This window comes from Mustelus asterias, chromosome 2, assembly GCF_964213995.1.
Source record: "Mustelus asterias chromosome 2, sMusAst1.hap1.1, whole genome shotgun sequence".
Classification (NCBI taxonomy): Eukaryota; Metazoa; Chordata; class Chondrichthyes; order Carcharhiniformes; family Triakidae; genus Mustelus; species Mustelus asterias.
Window position 1 is genome coordinate 23,766,071 of NC_135802.1, and position 15,785 is coordinate 23,781,855.

Sequence of the window (15,785 nt, forward strand, 5' to 3'; positions counted from 1 at the left end):
GAAAGGACAGGGTTAATGTTTCAAACCATTCAGAATAGTCTGTGTTGATTACAAATGCAAGTTTTCATTAGGAATGATTTCACTCAACTATTCCATTAGATGTTTCAATATAGCTTTCAATTTACTTTAGTCAGTAGAGCGGAGAATTTCATTTGGTAATTCTGGCCTGAATTGAAATCCAAAACACAGAAACATAAAGGCAAAGTTGAAATCCAGCTCTCTAAGATAAGATATATGCCCTGTATAAGCAAATTGGAGAATACAGTATGACATATTTCTACTGCAGCTGCCTTAATATTGTGCACAGAGTCATTACAATCGCAATCTAACTGAAACTAATTGTAAGTTATAACTTCAGAAGCACCACTACAAATAAAAGAGGCCGAGCAATTGAAGGAGTGTTGAACTCGCACCACTTCTTTTTGTTGCCTACACTTTGCCTTTAAATCAAATGCAGTGAAGAACACAGATAAAAAGGTTTCCAGTAGATTTAATTACAGTGGCCAGGATAGCAATTAAATGAGTACTTACATAGTCCACTGCACAAATTTCAATGAAATCATACTTAATTAGATTAGGAAAACAAAAACATCCCTGAAGCAAATTTATCCCTTCAGAGTGAATGAAATGGAAGAGTGAGGTTCCCTAAGGGAGTTGTACTGAATTAGGTTTCGAACATGTTCATCAGTTAGCAGCCTCACGTCCAAGTCATAATTCCTTAGAGATACAATGAGGAACATTATTATATTGAGAGAATAAGCTGGGCAATGACAATAAGTGCATTCAATTATGGTACACAATATTTAGTCCTCAATCAACTTCACACTGATGAATATTTTCTGAAGGACTGCTAAAACATTGCTGGTAGTATTCTAAATAGGAGCATGACTATGCTCACACTTCCACCACCACCTTCTCAAGAGCAATTAGGGATGGACAATAAATGCTGGCCTTGCCAACAACACCCACATCCCAACGTAATTTTAAAAAAGTCTACTTAATTGCAAAACATACACATCTCAAAGTCTTCAGCATTATTCTGCTATTACTGAATAAGTTGCTTAACAAACAGAATTTATGGATGGTATTGATCTTGCTAAAGTGCATTAAAACTCAATTTTAAAATAATTAACTGATCAAGGTTGACTATATGAAGTTTATCACTGAAAATAGGGGATAAGTTAGTCTCATTTTTTACAATAATACATAAAAAGCCTTTTGTAAAGCGTGAGTTTTGACTCAGCAGTGGCAGACCCGCCTCTGAATCAGAAAATTGAGAATTCAAGTTTTCACACCAAAGAATTGAGAATATAATACAAGTTAGCAGTGCTGAGGGAATGCTGAACTGTCTGAGGTGGAATTAAAATATTATTCAAAAAGTTATTCCTGCATCCTTGGTCATTTATCCATCAACATCCCTAAAGAAAGACTATTTTCTCATTTGTGTCACTGCTGTTTGCAAAATCTAATTGCGTACAATTTGAACACTGCATTTTCCAACCTGACAGCATTGATGACATTCAAAAAATATATAACTTAACTATCAAGCACAATGTAACAGCTTGAAGCCATGAAAGGCACTGTATAAATTCAGGCTTTGTACATTGTCAATATCAACACAAGAACTTTTAGCTAAAGCAGCTCCAACAGTACTGTGTGTTTTTAGCCTAATAGATCATTTTAAAACCTGTTACAGCTCTCAAGAGGAGTCATAGAGGTTTACAGCATGGAAACAGGCCCTTCGGCCCAACTTGTCCATGCCGTCCATTTTTTAAAAATCCCTAAGCTAATCCCAATTGCCTGCATTTGGCCCATATCCCATCGTACCCATGTAACTATCTAAATGCTTTTTAAAAGACAAAACTGTACCCGCCTCTACTGCTACCTCTGGCAGCTTGTTCCAGACATCTACCACCCTCTGTGTGAAAAAATTGCCCCTCTGAACACTTTTGCATCTCTCCCTTCTCACCTTTTAAAGTAGTGATGTGAAAAGGTCTGGACAAGAATAGCACTGACCTCCTGGTGAAATATATTTATCAAGTATATCTTGGGCAATAGGTGGCAATTTTAACCTGGAGAAATCAAATCTCTGTACTGAAATTTGGCATGTCAGCTACGACTCTCACCAACTTTTACAGATGAGTTTTTGGATAATTTCCAGTTTGCTTATTCAGGAGACATTCTGAGATCACAACTGGAATACTGTGAACAGTTCTGGTCCCCTTATCTAAGGAAAAATAGTAAGAAGTCTCACAACACCAGGTTAAAGTCCAACAGGTTTATTTGGAATCACGAGCTTTCGGAGCACTGCTCCTTCATCAGGTGAGTGGAGAGGTAGGTTTCACAAACACGGCATATATACACAAAGACACAATTGCAAGATAATGGTTGGAATGCGAGTCTTTACAGGTAATCACATTTTTACAGTACAGACAGTGGGTGTGGAGAGAGGGATAATCACAGGTTAAAGAGATGTGAATTGTCTCAAGCCTGGACAGTTAGTAAGATTTTGCAAGCCCAGGCCAAATGGTGGGGGTTACATGAAGTGGGACATGAACCCAAGATCCCAATTGAGGCCGTCCTCATGCATGCGGAACTTGGCTATCAGTTTCTGCTCAGCGATTCTGCGTTGTGTGTAGCAGAAGCGAGATTTTGATAGGTTAGGTACATGGGCAAAAAGTTGGCAAATGGAGTGTAATGTGGGAAAATGTTAAGTTGTTAATTTTTGAAGGGAGAACAAAAGAACTGAGTATTATTTAAATAGAGGAAAACTGCAGAAAGCTGCAAAACAAAGCGACTTGAGAATACTTGTGCACAAAACTGAGCGAGCTAGCACACAGGTGCAGCATATAATTAGGAAGGCTAATGAAATGCTTGCCCTTATTTCAAAAGGGGTTGGAGTATAAGAGTAGGCAAGTCTTGCCACAACTGTACAAAGTACTGATTGAGACCACATCTGGAGTACTGTAAGCAGCATTAGTCCCTTTATGCGAGGAAAGATATTATTTCGTTGGAGGTAGTTCAGAGAAGAGTCACTAAGATGAGCCCCAGAATGGAGGGATTGTTTTATGAGGAAACGTTAAACACGTTGGGACTCTATTCATTGGAATTTAGAAGAATGAAAGGTGATCTCATTGAAACATTTAGGATTTTTAAGAGATTTGACTGGGTAAATGCTGAGATGATGTTTCCCCTCATGGGAGAGTCCAGGACCAGAGGGCATAGTCTCAGAATAAAGGGGTGCCAAGTTAAGACTGAGATGAGAAGGAATTTCTTCTAAGGGTTGAGTTTTTGGAACACCTTGCCACAGAGAACTGTGGGGACAGAGTTATTTTGCATATTTAAGGCTGAGGTAATAGACCTTTGATCAGTAAGGGAATCAAGGATTATGGGAAAAGGACACGAAAATGGACGTGAGGAATGTTGGATCAGCCCTGAGCCTATTGAATGGCGGAGCAGGTTTGAAGGGTCCAACAGCCTACTCCTGTTCCTATTTCTTATGGTTTTATAGATATATTTTAAATCAGTAAGGGAACCAAGGGCAATGGGTATAAGGCAAGAAAGTGGAGTTGAGGATTATCACATCAGATCATTGAATGGTGCAGCAGACTTGATGGGCCGAACGACCTACTTCTGCTCTTATGTCTTTTGGTCTTACCCATTTATTTCAGCATAGAAAGTGTCAGAGACCACAAATAGCATGCATCTTTGCTGTGCATTTTATAAATACCTTGTACTTTGATACTGACGTTTTATTTTCTATTTGGCAACTACCTCCATTCCAGAGGTGCCAGAGGACTGGTCCCACTATTTAAGAAAGGTTGGAGAGACAAGCCAGGGATCTACAGACCAGTGAATCTCACGTCTGTCATTGGGAAACTACTGGAAAAGATTCTGAAGGAGAGAATCTATCTCCATTTGGAGAGGCAAGGTTTGATCAGGGATAGTCAGCATGGTTTTGTCAGAGGGAGGTCATGCCTAACAAATTTGATTGAATTTTTTAAGCATGGAACCAAGTGTGTGGATGAGGGTACTGCGATTGATGTAGTTACATGGATTTCAGCAAAGCCTTTGACAAAGTCCCACATGAGAGGCCTATTAAGAAGACTAATGCACATGGGATACAGGGTAATTTGACAAGGTGGATACATAATTAGCTTAGCGGTAGGAGACAGAGAGTGGTGATAGATAGCTGCTTTAGTGATTGGGGGCCAGTGGCGTACCACAGGGATCCGTGCTGAGCCCCCCATTATTCGTCATTTATATAAATGTCTTAGATGACTATGTGGGAGTAGGATTAGTAAGTTTGCCGATGACACAAAGATTGGCCGGGTGGTTAACAGTGAGGTTGAGTGTCTTGGATTACAGGAAAATATAGATGAGATGGTCAAATGGGCGGATAAGTGGCAGATGGAATTTAACTCTTGGAAAGTGTGAGGTGATACACTTTGGAAGGAGTAATTTGACAAGGAAGTATACTATGAAAGGTCTGACACTGGGAAGTTTCAAAGAACAAAGGGACCTTGGCGTGTTTGTCCATAGGTCTCTGAAGGCGGAAAGGCAGGTAAATAGGGTGGTGAAAAAGGCATATGGCACACTCGCCTTTATCAAATCAGGGTATGGATTACAAAAGCAGAGAGGTCATGATGGAGTTGTATCGAACTTTGATGAGGCCACAGCTGGAGAACTGTGTGCAGTTCTGGTCGCCACATTATAGGAAGGACGTGAACGCACTGGACAGGATGCAGAGGAGTTTCACCAGGATGCTGCCTGGGATGGAACATTTAAGTTATGAAGAGAGGTTGGATAGGCTTGGCTTGTTTTTGTTGGAGCAGAGGAGACTGAGGGGCACCTGATTGAGGTGTTCAAGATTATGAAGGGCATGGACAGGGTGGATAGGGAGCAGCTGTTCCCCTTCGTTGAAGGGTCAGTTACGAGGGGGCACAAGTTAAAAGTGAGGGGTGGAAGGTTATGGGGAGATTTGAGGAAAAGCTTTTTTACTCAGAGGGTGGTGACGGTCTGGAATGCGCTGCCTGGGAGGGTGGTGGAGGCGGGATGCCTCACATCCTTTAAAAAGTACCTGGATGAGTATTTGGCACATCATAACATTCAAGGCTATGGGCCAAGTGCTGGCAAGTGGGATTAGGTGAGCAAGTCAGGGCATTTCATACAGACTTGATGGGTCGAAGGGCCTCTTCTGCATTGTAGTATTCTGTGATTCTGAAGAATATCAAAGCCATCACCTTCAGACCTCTTCACATTTCCTCTCGTCTTGGATTCCACCCCCCTCCCTGGCCCTCACTTGAACCGAACTGCGTGACACTCTGCTATCTTATTCAACCCTCTGCTGTTCTTCGACTTTCCACCATAAGAATTACTGAGACTTATTTCCACCTCTGCAGCATAGCTCACATCCAGACCCATATCAGCTATTCTATGCTCAAACCATTATATGTCCTTTTGTCATGTTTAGCAACTAACTTTCTGAAAGTGAGCAGCTCTATAGAAGCATCCACAGCCAGGAATTTAGTTGAATAGTCAACACCACTGAGTTAAGCCATTTTCCATTTATACATGAAACGTTAAACTCACAGGCGAAACTATTGTATCTGTAAATAGGGCATTCTACTACAAGTGGTTACGGCACTCCAACTTCCTCATAATGGAGTAGAATGTGATTGCAAATGGATCTGCTCAATGTAAAATCATTTCACAACTGCAAAAAATTGCTTCAGTGCAAACCCTGTGGCATTGCTCAAAGTGAATGGATTGTTTTACACTGCAACGCATGCTACTGTTTCACAGTGATCAAATAAATCAAATTTCATTTTTATTATAGAATAGCTCATTTATTTTATGTTTCTATGTGGGAGAAAACAAGGCAAATGTATGGTATTTGGTAGCACTGAACAAACAACCACAAAATAATGGACAGAAAAAGACCGACTCCTTGATCAAGACAATGACTGGAAATTGTAACTCGCACAAAAATGAAAATCAACCCGAACAAAAGACATGGATTACAGAATCAGGTTTTCCAATCCTGGTGATGCTAATTTCATTGATACAAGTGTCCAGATCAAGCAGAATGACAACTATGAAAGTAAACCTGTGGCAGTCATTGTGCTGACTCTGATTACACTTAAGGCACTAACAGAAGAGTATCATTGTACTCAGAATTACATGGGCATAACAACTGGTTCGCCAATAAAATGAATAAAAATGTTTAGAAACCTAACAATTGTCAGCACAGATTTCAAAGTGCCAGGTCCTGATTGACCAACCTTAGAGACTTTTAGATAACATAATAGATTCAACATTTGGATTTGCAAAAGGCCTTCAAATAAGGTACCTCATAGCAGACTCGCCATTAAGGTCATAGTGTGTAGAGTAGCGAAACAAGTAGCAGAATGGATAGCATGCTGGCTGCAAAACAGAAAACAGAGAGGAGATAAGGATAGTTAACTCAAAGGTAATGGTAGGAAGTGGTGTTCCATAAGGATCAGTGTTGTTCAGTTTGCATAAATGATTTGTAAGGTTCAAAATTACAATTTCAAAATTTGCAGACAGCAGCAAATTGAAAGTATAGTCAGCACCAAGGAGAATGTGACAAAATATAAAGACGGCACTAACATATTTGCTGAATGGGCATGTAAGTGACAAATGAATTTCAGTATAAGTGCTGAGAGTGTATTTTGGTAGCATGAGTATGGAGGTCACATTAGCCCTTGGAAAATGCCAAAATAGGGCACTAAAGCTAAGAGTTATAGGGGTACAGGTACACAAATCACTAAAAGTAGCAACATAAGTTAATAAGGTTATACTTAAAGGGAAACAGCACTGGGGTTCATTGTTTGAGAGGCGAAACTAAAAAAGGAGAATTGAGATTAAACTTGCCTATTTAGACCACACGGAGTATTGTACAGATTCCTTCCCTCCATATTCTATGATGATTATAGAGGCATCAAGAAGGCACAAAAAAATTTACAAGAATGGTATCAAAACTGTGGGGTTATATTTCCAGACTGATGGGGCATTTGTAGTGGTATCCCTCAGGGGGCCCGTGTCAGGGCCACTGTTCCTTTTGATATATATTAATGACCTGGACATCGATATGCTGGGCATAATTTCAAAGCTTGCGGATGACATGAAACTCAGAAAAGTAAACAGTGAGTAGGACAGTAACAGAGATCCGCAGGTCCTTGAGAGACTGGTGAAACTGACATACCCTTGGCAGATAAAAATTAACATAGAAGTATGAAGTGACTTATTCTACTAGGAAGAATGATGAGACACCAAATGATATTTAGTTTTAAAGGGGAAAATACTATGGATTCTGGAAATCTGAAATAAAAACAGAAAATGCTGTAAAAACATTTCTGAACACTCTTTCAGAGAAGATTCACACTGGACTTGAAATATTGACTCTGTTTCTCTCTCCACAGATGCTACGAGACCTGCTGAGTTTTTCCAGCATTTTCTACTTTTAGTTTAGTTTTAAGGGGGTTGCTGGAACAAATAAGCCCCGGAATCGGGGGAGAACGTACATAAATCTTTGAAGGTAACAGGACAAGTTGAAAACTATTTTAACAAGGCAAACAAAGTCTTCGACATAGCATGCAACAGCAAAAGAAGGAATGCTCGATCTTCATCAAACTCTTAGGGCCTCAATTAGTGTATTCTGGCGAATTCTGTGTACCAATCCTTAAGAGGATTCTTAAAGTATTAGAGAACATTTGAAATGATACCAGGAATTAAAGACTTCAGTTACTTATTCACTTTAGAGCAAAGACAATTAAAGGGGAGATCTAATGCAGGAGTTATCATCATGAAGGGTTCCAATAAGGATGAAATGGTGGCAGTGTTAGCAATACTGCCTCATAGCGTCAGGGACTCGGGTTCAATTCCGGCCTTGGGTGACTGCGTGGAGTTTGCACATTCTTCCCATGTCTGCGTGGATTTCCTCCAGGTGCTCCGGTTTCCTCCCACTGTCCAAGGATGCGCAGGTTTGAAGTAATTGGCAAAAGAATCAGAGGCAAAAGGAGGAAAATATTTTTACAAAATGCTGCTATGATCTGGAATGCACTCCCTAAAATGCTGATGAAAGAAGATTCAGTAGTAACTTTCATAAGACAACAACAGGAGCATGATTAGAGCATATTGCCCTCAAGCCTGATCCAGTGACAGAATTTTTACACCACCACTTTCCGCCCTATTCCCATAACCCTTCAGTCCTTGGTGTTCAAAGAATTTATAGATCTCAGGCTTGAATATACTCAGCGATGGAATATCCACACAGTCCTCTGGGGTAGAGAATTCCAAGATGCACAATCCTCTCATTTCCATTCTTAATGGTCAACCACTATATGATAACGCCTAGTTCAAGCCAGTGTTTCAGCAACTTTCCTGTCAAACCCTCGAAAACGGTATGCATTTTAATGAGATCACCTTAAAAGACATGGGATAAATATCTGAATTAGAAACATTTGGTGAGCTGTGGGGAAGAAAGCAGAGCATTGGGGTGAACTGGATAGCTCTTTTAAAGAGCCGTCAGTTCGTCACTTATCCTTCTGCTATATCAAATATATAAAATTGATACAAATATGCAGTATAAAAATATATATAAGGACAGAACAGGTTGGGGCTCTTGTGTCTGGAATGGAAAAGGCAGAGAGGGAGTTGACCTGATAAAGGTCTTTAAAACAACAAAACTGTCACTAAGGCGGACAAAGATCTTTCCACTTGTGGGAGACTAAAACCAGAAGCGATATTTAAGAGAGTTACTATTAAGTTGTAAAGGGTGCAAAGAAGTTTTACAAGAATCATACAGAAATGAGTATACATAGCAGCAAAGGATGAACAGGCTTGGACTCTTCTCTCATGAAAAAAGGGCGGAGGTGTTACCTAACAGAGGCCTTTAAAATTATGAGAAATTCCATCAATTTGATACAATGGATGGAGGGAATTTTTCCATTTGTGGGGAAGAGCATAACTTAAGGCCATCAATAATAGATAACTACCAAAAAACCCAAGAAGTAGTTCAGGAGTAGTGCCATAAATAACTTTATGCCTCTAACTTATTTACACAAAAAGAGTGGTGAGAATGTGGCTCTTGCAAGAGATCACAGGTAGTAGTTTTTTTGTATTCATTCATGGGACAAAGCATCACTGGCTGGCTAGCATTTATTGCTCATCCCTAGTTGCCCTTGAGAAGGTGGTGGTGAGCTGCCTTCTTGAATTGTTGTAGCCCATGTGGGTTGACCCACAATGCCGTTAGGGAGGGAATTCCAGGATTTTAACCCAGTGACTGCAAAGGAATGGCGATATATTTCCATGTCAGGACGGTAAGTGGCTTGTCGGGGAACTTGCAGGTGGTGGTATTCCCATGTATCTATGTCCTTGTCCTTACTAGATGGAAGTGGTCGTGGGTTTGGAAGATGCTGTTTAAGGATCTTTGGTGAATTGCTGTAGTGCACCTTGTAGATAGTACACACTGAGCATCAGTGGTGGAGGGAGTGGACGTTTGTAGATGTGGTGCCAATCAAACAGGTTGCTTTGTCCTGAATGGTGTCAATCTTCTCGAGTGTTGCTGGAGCTGCACCCATCAGGCAAGTGAGGAGTATTCCATCACACTCCTGACTTGTGCCTTACAGATGGTGGACAGGCTTTGGGGAGTCAGGAGGCGAGTTACTCACTGCAGTATTCTGAGCCTCTGACCTGCTCTTGTAACCACTGTATAAATATGGTGAGTTGAAGCAAATATTATGAAGGCATTCAGATGGAGACTAGACAAGCACATGAAGAAGAAGGGAATAGGAGATTGCACTTAAATTTAGATGTGGAAGGACAGGAGGCTTGAATGGAGCATAAAATCCAGCATGGACTGATTGGGCCAAATGATCATTTCTCTGCCATACACCCGATGTAAATCAATTAGGGAATTCATGAGAAACTTCTTTACCCAGAGTGGTTAGAATATAGAACCGACAACCATAAAGAATATTAGGAAATTCATAAACACACAAGAAAGGAATGGAAGGTTATCCTTGAAGGGCGAGAGGAAGTGGGTGAGAGAAGACGCAAGTACAAATGCTGGCATGCACCAGTTGGGTCAACTGGCTTGTTTTTGTGCTGTACATTCCTCTGAACCACTTCGGATTCACAAAGAGAGGTGCTCGAAGTAAACACAAAATGCTCTGCTACCCAGCCAACAAATTCATACAAGGTAAATGGCAGAATCCACAAGTTCAAGTTTTCTCCTGTAATTATTTTTCTCCCATTTCTCAAGGCATAGCAGTCAATCATATTGTATACATGGTTGAAATTATAAAAAGGTTCCTCAGTTGATGTTCATTCAGATTTCTATATGACACAGTGTTAATTCCCTTTAACCTTCGTAATTTTTTGTATGTGCTTGGCTTAATGGTCCTGAATTGTTAATAAGGTATTTTGTACAGACTGTCTTGGGAACAAAAGATGATTAATGTTTGTTGTCGCTGGTTCTGAATGGAGGATTGAATCAGGTATTGTTCTTTTATTCATGCCTGACATCTAGTCCTGGGCTAAGCACAACTGTCCTGTAATTAAACAGTTGACAGACAAAGGCTGTCACTTCAGAATTCCACCACAAACTTCGTTCCCTAACCACCGATCCTATCCTCCTCCTGAACTGTTGATGACATCAGTGTCCTATTTGACCAGAGCCAAGTTTTGACCACCTGTCCGCCTCATCACCAAGACTGCCTTCTTCCACTTCTGTAACATTGCCAGACTCCATCACTGCCTCAGATCTGTTGCTGAAAGCCTCTTCCAGATCTTCGATACCACTAGACTTAACAGGTTCAATGCTCTCAGGGCTGCTTCCCGTCTTTTAATCTATGTAAACATGTTCACCCAAACCTCTGCAGCCTATGTTTTATAATTCACATCAAGTCGCATTGCTCGCTAAGCTCCAGTGGCTCCCCATCCAATAAGTGCCTCAATTTTAAAACTTCTTGTTATCAAACCTCTCCATGGCCTCACCTCTCCCTTTCCTGAGATTAACTTTGAGTACCTGTTTACGAGCTTCCTTTCTACCTCCTAAAAATTTGCCTGTAGCTTTCGACCTCTACTGTTGGTACCGATATGGGCTACCCATCCAGCAAATCTCACACAAATGACAAAATCCACAAGATCAAGTTCTCTCTTGTAATTATATTGCTCCTATTTCTCAGGGCATTGCAGTCAATCATATTGTATACACAAGGGGTCACAGTATCAGAATACAGGGTAGGTCATTTAGGACTGAGATGAGGAGAACACTCAGAGTGTGGTGAACCCTGTGGAATTCTCTACCACAGAAGGCTATGGAGGCCCAATCACTGAATACATTCAAGGAGGAAATAGATAAGACTTCAAAAAGGTGTCAAGCAGTATGGAGAGAGAATGAGATAGTGTTTAGATAGAGGATCAGCCGTGATCACGCTGAATGGCAGAGCAGACCCGAAGAGCCACATGGCCTACTCCTGTGTCTTATATTTCCATTTTCTAAATCGTGACAGAATGTCAAAGATAATTTCAGAGAAATCTGCTGGGAGGAGGATGAAAACAGGGTTCTTCATTCAAACATTCTCCAGAATCTCAATATCTTAAGCTTTATGCAGAGACTTATACTGGATACAGTACACCATGTGTACTCTAAAGCCTAACACAGCCAAATTATAGTGCTAGTCATTTTATACTCTATGGATTTAGGATTACAACACAAAACACTATCGGCCTTCCTGGTCCTTATACACCCTTAATCAACTATAGTTTTCTTGTTTCCTGGGGGTGGATAATAATGTCAGGAATATCAAAACCCAAATACAGGATATCTACCAGATATGGGCACAATACACTAAAAATCAGTCTGCAAATCAGGTTACTGAGTGGTTACCAAGCTGATTGATTTAGTCTTCATATTTATAATACTTCAAATAATGTCTTCATTAAATCTCTAAAAACATTGAACAATAATCGTATCCACACACAATTGCACTAGGAAATCCAGTTTTATCAGGTCCTCCTCCAAACCATTCCCATTAACAGCCACAAATGAGCAGCAATACATAATATAGTAGCTTGCAGTTCTTAAAACAAGGTTTAGATTTTACTTACGTTTCCTGCTTGGACAGGAAAAGAATAGGCTAAGTATTCAGTGTGATGTGGAGATGCCCCGCAGGGGTCGGCACAGTAAGAAGTCTCACAACACCAGGTTATTAAAGTCCAACAGGTTTATTTGGTAGCACTAGCTTTCGGAGCACTGCCCTTTCATCAGGTGAGGATTGGGTTCACAAACAGGGCATATAAAGACACAGACTCAATTTACAAGATAATGGTTGGAATGCGAGTCTTAACAGGTAATCAAGTCTTTACAGGTGCAGACAATGCGAGTGAAGAGACGGTTAAGTACAGGTTAAAGAGGTGTGAAATGTCTCAAGTCAGGACAGTTAGTGAGATTTTGCAAGCCCAGGCAAATCGGGGTTACCCGTCTCTATATGCCCTGTTTGTGAACCCAATCCTCCACTCACCTGATGAAGGGGTAGCGCTCCAAAAGCTCGTGCTACCAAATAAACTTGTTGGACTTTAACCTGGTGTTGTGCAAGTATTTGGTGGTCTCTACTGATAACAGCAATACAATTGGGTACATAATGCAAGAAAGGCAATTTGCAATAGTCTGAGGAGCTCCCCAAGTCCATGAGTAATGAACTGGGTACAGTGGCACAAGAAAATTGGTGAGCCGAGAGAGGTGGTACAAAATGTATCTAAAAAAGTGTCTGGTTAATAAAATCTCTGGCCCCAAACAACCTGATGTCGAGATGCCGGCGTTGGACTGGGGTAAACACAGTAAGAAGTTTAACAACACCAGGTTAAAGTCCAACAGGTTTATTTGGTAGCAAAAGCCACACAAGCTTTCGGAGCTCCAAGCCCCTTCTTCAGGTGAGTGGGAATTCTGTTCACAAACAGGGCATATAAAGACACAGACTCCATTTACATGAATAATGGTTGGAATGCGAATACTTACAGCTAATCAAGTCTTTAAGATACAAACAACGTGAGTGGAGAGAGCATCAAGACAGGCTAAAAAGATGTGTATTGTCTGCAGACAAGACAGCCAGTGAAACTCTGCTGGTCCAGGCAGGCTGTGGGGGTTACAAATAGTGTGACAATAGTGTACCAAATAGTGTCACACTATTTGTAACCCCCACAGCCTGCCTGGACCTGCAGAGTTTCACTGGCTGTCTTGTCTGGAGACAATACACATCTTTTTAGCCTGTCTTGATGCTCTCTCCACTCACGTTTGTATCTTAAAGACTTGATTAGCTGTAAGTATTCGCATTCTAACATTTATTCATGTAAATTGAGTCTGTGTCTTTATATGCCCCGTTTGTGAACAGAATTCCCACTCACCTGAAGAAGGGGGTTGGAGCTCCGAAAGCTTGTGTGGCTTTTGCTACCAAATAAACCTGTTGGACTTTAACCTGGTGTTGTTAAACTTCTTACTGCCCAAACAACCTTGCAGAGCCTCCGTATCAAGATAACCAGCTCAAGTTTTCAGATCTGTTCTGACAATAAAGGCAATCATAAATGCAACTCACAGATAGCTTATCTCCCACAGAATTTAGGTATTTGGTCAAGACCTCTTTCCTCCAATGTAGCAAATTTAACTTGACAAGCCCATCACAGCTGTCAGACCAAATTATCTGGCTGCTTTCACATGCAGTCTTACAGACTTTACTTCCTCTGTGTAATTACCTCACTTGATTTTCTTTTGAAAAAGTTGCAAGGTGATGTTATTTTGCATTATGTCGGTCTCAAGGAGTTTCCCTCTAAACATATTTTTAAGACAAGATTACCAGCCTGAGACTTCTAAATAGATCGATACATTTATTCAGGCTTCCAATGGCAACAAGGCACACTTGAAGTGGCCAACCACTTCGAATATTTGGCACACACATTTTCTGTGCACACACCTTATTTCTAAAGCACAACCAAATCAAGCTTTATTTGTCAATTGTACTATAGAAACAACTCAGATAATCAGCAAGTAAAAGCCTTTAGGCTACCCTGCATGATGTGGTAATAGACACTGATCACTTTTTATTTTTCAGGTTTTTGAGTTTGTGCCAAATCAACAGTTGACCCTTTGCCTGTTCACAGCCTTTTGCAACACCAGCTTCTGATTTCATAGTGAGACTATTCGTTAGAAGGATAGTGGCTTGCTTCAAGGGCATCAACAAGACAATGTGCAGAGAACAAATGGAAAAGAACAAGATCAGTGATGACAAATAAGCACAACATAAAAGCAAATTACAGAGTTTGCGTAATTTGGAACTCAGGGGTCCTATGGAGAGTACAAAATAAGTCAAGCTGAAGGCAATGAACTCAGAGGAGGGTTTCAGCAGCAGTTCAGATGGAGATAAGGAGGTAAATATAGCAGACTAGTGCATGGATTTGATGTTGGGTTTAAAATTCAGGCAACAGTCAAACAAGACACAGAGAAGGCACACATTTGGATTCCAATTGCAAACTTTCTAGTAGAAACAGGGAAGAAAAGCTTCTGTTTTGCTATTGAAGAGCTGGAAAAAGTTCTGTTGCACTCAAGATTCTCCTGAGTCATACTGATGATGAAATTGAGCAATTTGCAGAATGATAAGATGATGATCAGATGTACACAGAAGCTACAATAAAACAGATAATGCAATAAATAACCAGCATCTGTGGATAGAAAAATAGAGTTCACTTTTCAGCTCCTTGACTTTTCATCAGAACAGATCAAAGATGGTACCTTGGAACAAAGAAGGTGACCATTAAATCATGGCAAGAAAACAAACAGAGATGTAGTGCTATTTAGGTGCAACATGTAGGAATGGAAGACCATGCCATGGAAACAGATGAAAAAGAATGAAAAAGGATGTTAAACCATGTTGAAAGCATTGCAGATGACAAATGCACTAAGATAACAAGTCAAGCAGTATATCATTTGGTATTTTAGCCAGCAAGGTCACACTGCTGAGGACAAGAAAGAAGCCAAGAATCAATGGGTAGAGTTGGGCAAAAAGAAACAGACATCCATTTACAGAATTGCCAACCAAGCCCTCGGGGCATTACACAATCATAGAATTTGTTTTAAAAAGTGCAACCACTATTATAATAGTAATTATAATAGGCAATATGCAGGGAACACAAAGAAAAAAAACCAAGAATGAACATAACATAATAAAACAAGTAGAGTTTGTGTGAAATGGTGTTCAGAGGCCCAGCAATGAGAATTAAAAAGGTAAAACTGAAGGCAAAAACAACAGAGGAGGGCTTCAGCAGAAGATGGGGTTGCAGCAAGATTAGGACAAGGTTGTGCTTGGGCTGATAACAGGCAAGTAATTTCTGCACTACTAATTCCAGATAATTACCTTCTCCAACAAGAATCATTCTAACCACCTCTCCTTGACAATACCACCAGCAAATATGAGCAAGTCAGGTCAAAGGTTTTGGTTTCTGAGGTGAGTAAACTCACCTTTCAATTTGCCAAAGTCTTTCCATCAACTACAATTTCAACTTTCAAAACACAGCATGAAATACAAATCTCTACTAACCTGGTTTCCTCTTGTATTTGGTGATAATGAAGTAGGAGATTGTGTACAGAATAGCAAACAAAAGGAAGCAAATCTGAAAGAAAACAGAATACAACAGCATTCAGACAAACTCTGGAGTAGTGACCAGCATTTTATTCTTCTAAATTGCAACTAAAAATGGCTCAAATCTTA

General features: G+C 40.4%; 1 protein-coding gene across 4 annotated transcripts in view; it reads right to left on the reverse strand.

Moving 5' to 3' along the window:
* The window catches only part of lmbr1 (limb development membrane protein 1), a 217,929-nt gene that overhangs the window by 182,953 nt on the left and 19,191 nt on the right, over positions 1-15,785 (reverse strand). For 3 of the 4 annotated variants that reach the window (XR_013499892.1, XM_078232320.1, XM_078232309.1), the window contains exon 2: positions 15,615-15,687. Coding sequence is in view for 2 of the 4 variants with exons in the window: in XM_078232320.1 (XP_078088446.1) it covers positions 15,615-15,687 (73 nt within the window). In the remaining 2 variants the exon portion in view is untranslated. Of the gene's footprint in view, positions 1-6,352; positions 6,376-15,614; positions 15,688-15,785 lie in introns of those variants that run through there. The other variant, XM_078232337.1, reaches the window with a different exon arrangement.